Source organism: Nothoprocta perdicaria, unplaced genomic scaffold, assembly GCF_003342845.1.
Source record: "Nothoprocta perdicaria isolate Ctin4 unplaced genomic scaffold, notPer1 scaffold_48, whole genome shotgun sequence".
Classification (NCBI taxonomy): Eukaryota; Metazoa; Chordata; class Aves; order Tinamiformes; family Tinamidae; genus Nothoprocta; species Nothoprocta perdicaria.
The window spans coordinates 3654243-3663746 of record NW_020455732.1 but is presented as its reverse complement, the minus strand read 5'-3'; the positions used below and the strand labels follow the sequence as shown (position 1 = coordinate 3663746).

The 9504-nt window shown below is 48.5% G+C and overlaps 1 protein-coding gene across 1 annotated transcript; it reads left to right on the top strand.

Annotated features, from left to right (window-relative positions):
- The first annotated feature begins 5418 nt into the window (after nt 1–5418).
- On the top strand, nt 5419–6863 carry ARC (activity regulated cytoskeleton associated protein). Its single transcript, XM_026047139.1, has one exon. It carries the CDS (start codon nt 5510–5512, stop codon nt 6722–6724), a length of 1215 nt encoding a protein of 404 aa, XP_025902924.1. The 5' UTR covers nt 5419–5509; the 3' UTR covers nt 6725–6863.
- The last annotated feature ends 2641 nt before the right edge of the window (nt 6864–9504 follow it).

The window sequence follows — 9504 nt, the reverse complement described above, 5'->3', positions numbered from 1 at the left end:
AAAAAAAAAAAAAAAAAAAAAAAAAAAGCCTTACAAGAGCATGGGATTAATTGCACAGGTGCCTGAAGACTTCTAAGTTTAGGTTGTTTGTATTTTCTGGAGTGAAGGATGGGTATCTCTGGATAGTGCAACAAGAGCAGCTTTGTGCACATTGGGGTAAATAATGGCTCTCATTAGGTTGAGATACCAAGACAGGGTCCAACTTGGCTGCACCATGGACTTCCCCACACCCTGGGATTCTTCCTTCTTGCTCACTCACTAGTTTTGTCTGACTGATGGCTCACATCTTCAAGGAGCAGCCCTGGGGTCATAGAGGTCACAGAATCACAGAATCAAGAATGGCTAAGGTTGGAAGGGACCTCTAGAGATCATCTAGTCCAACCTTCCTGCTCCAGAAGGGACACCTAGAGCATGTGGCACAGGGTCACATCTAGGCGGGTTTTGAAGACCTCCAGAGAAGGAGACTCCACAACCTCCCTGGGCAGCCTGTTCCACTGCTCTGTCTCCCCCACAGTCAAGAAGTTCTTCCTCATCTGGAGATGGAACTTCCTGTATTTCAACTTACACCCATTGCCCCTTGTCCTGTCACTGGCCACCAATGAGAAGAGCTTGACCCCTTCCTCCCTATATTCTCCCTTCACGAACTTATATGTGTTAATCAGATCCTGCCATGGTCAGGCAGGTTAATCAGGTCCTGCTATGGCAAAGATAATACATCCATTTTGATAAGACAACATACCCATCTAGGTAGGTCAACTAGACCCAAAAGACAGCTTCACTTGAGCACAAGGCATCTTTCCATGACACAGGTCTGCACTGTCAAGGCAAAACACCCCTCCACATGGTTAAATTAGACCCAAAAGACAAGTCCACCCAACCCAAAATGAGGCTTGCTGAAAGTCATCACCCTGCAAGGAGTAAGTACCTCTGGCCTCCAGGCTGGTGGGCTGTCCTGAGGGATGCGATAGCCTCCCTACGGAAGGATTTTCTGTCTCTCCTTGCTGCCTCGCACACCTACAGTTATTCTGTTTGCTTTTCTTTCTCTTTTCTGGTGTTTTTGGCCTGATCCTAGTCTTCAGTGCCTTTACACTATTCAGGAAGCTCTAGGGAGACAACCCACACTGACACTATGCCTGCTGAGCTATAAGATGTAGTTTTTGCTCATTTCTCTCTCTCTTATTTTTTTTTTCTCTGAAAGCTTTTTTAGAGGAACATGCACCTGCTCACTCCTCATTCTTCCTTCCTTACTTACATCTTTACCTTTTTTATACCACCTCTATTTCTGCTCTTCATGCCCCTCTTCTCATCTCGGGCATCCTGTGGTCACCCAAAGCACCATGTGTCCTACCAGTGCCTATGACCGTCTCATTATTGGTTCATCTGAGGCCAGGCAGCTCATTTAAACAGAAAACTCTTTGTCTTGTCCCTTCATGCCTGTCTGTCTGTGCCCCTATCTCATTTGCCTGCCTCAATCTGTCTCTCCAAATGCTCTCTCCCTCCTCCTTTCGTTTCCGGCTCCCCCCTTGCCTCCTCCTCCACCCACACAATTCCCTTTAATTAGAAATACGATGCAGATGATTATCACTATGTCTTAATCGGGAAGATTTCCCCAGAAGGAAAGCCCTAATTTCCCCCTCCCTTTTCTTGTCCCCACCTCCAAGGAAGAACGCACAGATCAGGAGGAGAACAGGGTGAAAAAGATGAAGAATGGAGAAAGTCTGCGAGAAAGGTTCAAGGAATCTTATGAAATTCAATGAGGACAAATGCAAAGTCTTGTGTCTGAGACGAAAGAGACCCTGATAAAAATAGAAACGGAGACTGACTGGCTGGGATGCCAAAAAAATACAAGGAGTCCTATAGGGGAGAAGGGGAGTTGAAAATGAGCCAGTGGTCTGCCCTGGAAGTAAATAAAGTATCCTGGGCTTTATGAACGGAAGACCAGCCAGAAGATCAAAGGGAGCCGTTATGCAATTCCCCTACTCAACACTTGGACTATTTCCTGACCTTGTGCTCGGTTTTGGGGTCCCTCAGTGAGATACTTTGAGCAATGAGAGTGAGTTTAGCAGAGGGTTACGAAGATGGTTGAGGCTGGAGCACTTGCCCCATGAGCAGGAGCTGAGGTAGACAGGTTTGCCCAGACCAGGGAGGTTTTGTAGCCTCCATCCTTGGGCTTTTCAAAATCTGATTTGGTAAAACTCTGAAAAAACAGGTCTGACCTCATAGCTGACCCTACTTGGAGCAAGTGGCTGGGTAAGAGACCTCTTGAGGTGTCTTCCATCCTTATCCCATGATCCTATGACTAGATCTAAGTCTCAGACTCTAAGATCAAGACCCTGATGAATTCACAGCCCTGAAAACTAAGGGAGAAGAAAAGGAATGTAGTAGGGATGGGAAAGAGCCATGAGAGTAGATTTTACAGCCAATTCATCCTAGGCTCTGGCCTTTAATGGGATAAGGTGAAGCTGAAAACACACCAACCTACAAAGCTAAATCCAATTTATAACATTTCCCTATTAATTGGCAATCTCATGAAGGGTCACTTCTAGGGATCACGGATAAAAATCATTCCGGAAGAAAACTTCTGAGATATATGGATTGTACAGTCTTACCCATCATATGGGACCTCTTACAATTCAAGACAGGTTTCAGGCTCTCTGGGGTATAGCAATCACAGCCTGAAAGGTTCCCAAATCCTAGGATGAACCACATTTGACCTCTTCTAAGCACAAGCAGGCAATGCTTAGAAGAAACTTAATGCTGGGTGAAAAGTGCCTTGCCTTAAGCAAGGCAAAGGGCATAGCACTCTCCATCACCCAAATCCTTACTGAGATGTCTGTGTATTGGGAAGATTTGTTGAATTAGGCTTCCCATCCTCAAAATTTGGACCTTTTCTCACTGGAACTCCATACTTTCAGCCAAATTGCATCAGCCTTCTGCCTATTGCCAGCAGATCAAGGGAGGGGATCCTGCCCCTCTCCTCAGCTCTAGTGAGGCTGCACCTGGAGTATTGTGTGCAGTTCTGGGCTCCCGAGTATGAGGGCTGTGGAGCTTCTGGAGAGGATCCAGCGGAGAGTAACCAAGATGATTAAGGGACTGGAGCATGTCTCTTATGAGGAAAGACTAAGCCAGCTGGGCCTGATTAGCCTGGAAAAGAGAAGGTTGAAAGAGGATCTTTTCAACATGTACAAACACCTGAGAGCAGAATGTAAGGAGGAAGGGACTAAACTCTTCTCAGTGGTGGTCAGTGATAGAACAGGGGCAACAGGTATAGGTTGAAACCTAGGAAGTTCCATCTGCATGTGAGGAAGATCTTCTTCACTGTGAGGGTGACAGAGCCCTGTAACAGGCTGCCCAGGGAGATTGTGAAGTCTCCTTCTCTGGAGGGGTCTTCAAAACCTACCTGGATGCCACCCTGTGCCATGTGCTCTAGGTGTGCCTGCTTGAGCACGGGCATAGGACTAGATGATCTCTAGAGGTCCCTTCCAACCTTAACCATTCTGTGATTCTGTGATTCTGCTAGCTCTCTGCTGCCCTAGATAGTCCTTCCATTTTCTCAGCAGCCATATGGCAGAACTGCTTGGCAATGTGCTAGTACCAGGTCGCCTGGCAGGGAGCTGACTTTTGTCCTTCTAGAGCACATTTATGAGGAAGGTGGAGTGAGAGAAGGTGTCCTGACCCCTCTCCTTCATGCTCTGCATTGGTTTAACCCCTGCCAGTTAGCTATAAATGTATTTGACCCAATACTCTGGTTGCCACGGTCCTCCTTTGACCAGTGCTCATTACATAAACTACCCACTCTCTTCCACCACTACTTCACTCTCTGCAGGCTGGATTTACACCAGGAAACATCCATCAGGGAGCAATGGGAGTGGGAACCCACCAGAAGCCTTCCTGGCATGTTGCCCACCACCCCAAGTGGAGGCAAGATACCTCCTTGCTGTCCATGGGTTTGAAACCCCTTGGGGGCTAATATTCATGGGTCAGCATCCCATTGTTCCTGGTCACTGTATTAGGGGGAGAGAAGAAGCGCCCGGTGTCCTCAGCATCTGTCTCTCTGAGGGAGGTTCCGGCGGGGAACTCTCCCTCTGATTAGGGAATCCTTTATCTGCGGCTTATATAAGACCCCGGTCTCCTTTTATGGTTGTCTTTTCCTGCTTTGTCAAGAGCGGAGAACAAATGCAGCTTCATCTGCGCTTGTGGGTTGGCTAACTGATTAAGCATCTGATTCAAGCCTAGTACGGAACAGGCTTCGGATGGGTGGATTTAATTTGGTGTAAAAACCTGGATGCAATCCCTCCCTCCTCTCCCCCCCCTCCCCCCCAATGAATATTCCCAAAATAGCAGTTGGCCTAGTGTAATAATTAAGCAGCAAGGACGACTCCCATCCAATGCTTTAACAGATCTGGAGTGCTCCAGATTGTACTGAAATGGCTTTTTTAGAGTGGTTTCCTCTCCCCCCTCCCTCCTCCCTCTCTTTTTTTTTTTTCCCCTCTGCAATGCATTTTCTTGCATTTTTCCCGAGCATTTGCATTAGGAGCGAGCGGCTCTGTGTGTGCAGGAGTGCGGGGGTCTGTGGGCGGCTCTGTGTGACACGCCGAATCCATCCCCATCTCCCCCTCTGCAAGCCCTGCCAGGGGAATGTGTGCTAATGATGACCTTGCTGAGTAAATAGTTGTGGAATGAATAAGTGTTTTTTCTCCCCCCTCCACTCCCCTTCCCTGCGCTCCGAAAGGCGGAAGGTGCGATTACTCATCCATCTACCCAACTGTCTCCAGCACCTTTCAAGTGCTTTCTCGCGTCGAGTCTGGGGGCGTGCGCGAGGGGGTGGGAAGTGAGGGGAGGCTGCCAAGATCTGGGTTGCCACAGACACCGGTCCTCGCTTTTTCCTCCAATGATCGCTGCGCACAGCGTGCAGGAGGAGGCAGGGCAACACCCACGTGTTGAGCTGCGTGGCGTATAAGTAGATGGAAGTGCCTGGACTAGTGGCAGTTCAGGCAAGGGATGAAAGCAGCTCTTTGCATCTCTAGCTAAAGCAGCTCTCCAAGTTTCCTAGGGAAGGAACTGATGGGATTTTAGCTGCAGCTTCCAGCTTCTGTGTGCATTTGTATTTCACCGGAACAAGGAGCTTTCAGCGGTTGGAGATTCTCCGCTTCGGATGAGCAGGTAGCAGGCACGCTTTCGGGACCGGATATCCTAGCCAGCTCCTCTCCTCATTCCCGGAGGATTCTGGCTGTTTCTGGGACACTCTGAGCACGTGAGACCGGGGTTTCCAGCTGGACACCGGGAGAAATCTGCCTACAACTCTCTCCGAGACTCAAGGGGACCAAACAGCTTGCTCTGTGGTGATATCTGATTTGGTTGTGTTTGTGTTGAAAAGTCCTTGGAGGGGGGTTTGGAAGTCTCTGTGTGTCTTTTGAGAAGTGTTGTAGTGGGGTTTTAGAGAGCGGGCTTGAGAGCCAGGGCATACAGTCCAGTTCTTTCCGTGTTTGACACTTGTACGGTAGGAGCCATGCAGCTGGATAATGTTACCAATGCTGGCATCCACTCCTTCCAGGGGCACCGTGGAGTTGCCAACAAGCCCAATGTGATCCTGCAGATAGGGAAATGCAGGGCAGAAATGTTGGAGCATGTCAGGAGGACCCACCGGCACCTCCTGTCTGAGGTCTCCAAGCAGGTGGAGCGCGAGCTGAAAGGCTTGCAAAAATCAGTGGGGAAGTTAGAGAACAACCTAGAAGACCATGTCCCAACTGACAACCAAAGATGGAAGAAGTCCATCAAGGCCTGCCTGGCCAGGTGCCAGGAGACCATTGCCCACTTGGAGAGGTGGGTCAAGAGAGAGATGAATGTTTGGAAGGAGGTGTTTTTCCGTCTGGAGAAATGGGCAGACCGCCTGGAGTCCATGGGAGGCAAATATTGCCCTGGGGACCATGGCAAGCAGACTGTGTCTGTGGGGGTGGGAGGCCCAGAGATAAGGCCAAATGAAGGGGAGATTTATGACTATGCCCTTGATATGAGCCAAATGTATGCGCTGACCCCTCCACCTGGGGAGGTGCCCAGCATCCCCCAGGGCCATGATTCCTACCAGTGGGTCTCTGTGTCAGAGGATGCTCCAGCCTCCCCAGTGGAGACGCAGATCTTTGAGGATCCCAGGGAGTTCCTGAGTCACTTGGAGGAATACTTGAAGCAGGTGGGTGGAACAGAAGAGTATTGGCTCTCTCAGATTCAAAACCACATGAATGGCCCAGCTAAAAAGTGGTGGGAGTACAAGCAGGACTCTGTAAAGAACTGGGTTGAGTTCAAGAAGGAGTTCCTGCAGTACAGTGAGGGTACTCTGACTAGGGATGCTATCAAAAGGGAGCTGGATTTGCCCCAGAAAGAGGGAGAGCCTCTGGACCAGTTCCTGTGGCGCAAGAGAGACCTGTACCAGACTCTCTACGTTGATGCAGATGAGGAGGAGATTATCCAGTATGTGGTAGGCACTCTTCAGCCCAAACTGAAGCGCTTCCTGAGCTACCCCTTGCCCAAAACTTTAGAGCAGCTCATCCAAAGAGGAAAGGAAGTTCAGGGCAACATGGAACACTCTGAAGAGCCCAGCCCACAGAGGACCCCTGAGATTCAGTCTGGAGACTCTGTGGAGAGCTTGCCACCCTCCACCACTGTCAGCCCTGTGCCCAGCAATGGGACACAACCTGAGCCTCCCAGCCCACCAGCGACTGTGATATGAGCTTGTCCAGCCGAGGTGGCAGTCTGGGTTATATGAAAGGGAGAAGGGGGTGTATTTAAGGAGCTTCTCCTTGGAGGGCAATTCTGGCTGTGGCGAGACATGAGGTGTGCTCAGTCCAGCAGCCCACAGCAAAGGAATTAACTTTGCTTCGCGGGGGGAGGGAGGCGAAAGGGGAGAGGCACCTTAGGATGAGGTTGCCCACCTACCTGAGCCATGCAATCCGGTGGTGTGGAGGATACTGCTTGCACCACTGCTGGGGACAGACAATTTTATGAGACCCCTGAAAAGAAACTAGAGGCAATCCCCAACTTCAGAGAGGGAGCCGCTTGGCACTGGTGGCTCTCGAATTTCATGCAAGTTTGGCTTTTGGCTGAGGGTTCCTACCTAACTGGATATCTCCTACTCCTTCTCTACTCTCTCTTGCAAACAGATGTCCCTGCTCCAAAGGGGAACATCTTTCTTCTGATCCTTACCCATTTCTGACCTACCGTGGGGCTTCTCCTTGTTTAGCAAACTCCCATTCCAAAGGATTAAAGAAACTTAAAAAAAAAAAGAAAAAAATCCTAGGAAATGAAAACTTTAACTATCTGGATTTTTTTAAAAAAATGTTTTACATTTCAAGGCAATTACCTGCTTTAAAGTTTTCCCTTCCAAGAGGCTTTTACTGGTTTGCTCCTTGCCTTAGCTTCTGCTCACAGCAGTCAAAGACACTGCAGTGCTAAGGCAAATTTCCCCTTCTCTCTGCTCTTTCTATGACATGTGATACTGTGCATTCAGCAGGAAATAGAGTTTCAAATTAAGTTTTGAGCTAATTCATTGAAGGGGGAGCCTGACTCCTCTGGGAGAAGGGAGGGTGTTAAGGTGGAAAGAAGAGACACCAGAGACATTTCTGGGAGGGTGGGAGGAGGAGAGGGAAATAAATCCTTATACTTTGAATAAAACCAAACAAACACATCCTAAATCAAGAGCAAAATATCCCCAGAGCAGTAAATTGTGTCCATGCTGACGTGTGGAGACTGCAGGAACTCCCATGCAAAACCTAAAGGAAGTTTATAGAGGAAATCTGTGTCCCAGCAAAACCTCAGCTTGTGCAACGCAAAGAAGAGTTCCTGCTGGCACAGACAGACTGAAAATTATCTTGGAAAGACTGGCATCCCAGTTCTGGAGCATCTGAGGACTTTGTTCACAAAAAATATTACTGCAAAAGCCTCTTGTGATGGCTTGAAACAGAGTTGTGCCCTGTGACATTTTCTGTGTTGAGATGGTAGCGTTCAACATCCGCCTTGCATTGACTAACGCCTAATGATAGGACGTTGAGACAAAGCTCCTGTAAGAAAGATTGGAAGTTTGGCTCTTCAAAGCCAAGGCTGGACAGATCTTGAGCATCACCTGCATTCACCTTCAGATCAAAAGGGGAATACTTCCACAAGGGAACAGACAGGACACGGCACCTGGAGCGTTCTCGGAAGGCTCCTGGCACTACGACAGCAGTTATGTGTGGCACTGGTGGCGAAGAAAGCCTTTGGCATCCCTCCTTCCAAGAGGCTGAAGGTAAGATAACTCTCTGGCGTTCTCCCTGCCTTCCTTTTCAAAATTAAACCTTGCTCATGCAGTAGAAGATCCAGTAAACTTTATGCTAGGATAAAAATTAGTCTGAAACTGGACAGGAAGCATTGAGGTGGTAGACTAGCTCTTGGGAGAATGGAGAAGAGAGAGTCAGTCAAAGGATGGGGAATAAGGAAAGTTCTGCATTTTAGTATGCAGTTAGTATGCAAAACTGCATTTTAGTATGCAGTTATCTCAAGGCAGCTGAATCTCTATTGCCTTTTATTCTCTCTAATATGAGGAGAGAATGATAAGCTTCTCCATTATCCTCAACCTGCCCCTAAAGTTCTGGGTTTAAGTCTCTAGCTGTGACAGCACATCAGAGGTACATGTAGAGACCAAAGGAGAAGCATGTCTGCTCTGTGACTTTGCCTAGAAGTGAGTCAGTGCTGGGAACAGCAAGGGCTGCCTTGTCACTTGCTCAGAATGAGGTGGTTTGGCAGACAACTGCATCTGTATAGAGAAGGGAGCAGTTCTCATTGATGACCTGGGATGAGCAGTGGAGGAGGAGTGGGTGTCACTGCTGAGAATGAGCTGGCTTTGCATCACAAGTATTATCCTTTTTCGTTACAGTGACTCACTTCTTAGATTCTCCTCTGAGAAGAAGTTGCTTCACGGTGCTCAGGACTCGGAAGGAGAACCAAAGAGAAAAAGGCTTCAAAACATCATGGAGCTGATGTCAGGGTCTTCAGCCATCTGGTGCCGGATCTGCTCTCCGAAGGAAAGACTGGCACAGGTAACTAACTACCTCTCATCTCATGCCTGTAGCCCTTAGCCTCTCCAGAGGTGGCAAGTCCTGCCTCATGTTCATACCAGAGATATTGTGTAGCCCAGGTGCAAGTGTCCATGCTGGTTTTGAGGCTTCAGCCTCATCACTGAGTGGCAAGGAGCTGGCACCACCAAATAGGTGGGATTTCAGCTGCTTGATGTAGGAAATCAAGAAATTGAAACTGAGAAACAATAAGACAGCAATGTCTACTGGGAACTCCAGGCCTCAGCCATTTTGTGGGCAGATAATAATCTCAGATCCTGTGGTCTCCACTTTGAATATCTAAACTGACCTGCTGTATTCTTTTTTCTTCTACAGACATTCCTGCTGCTGTTGCTACCTTTCCTCCTCTGTGTCCTGTTTTCCCAAGAACCAAGTGTTGCAGGAAGACAGAGCAGAAAGGTTC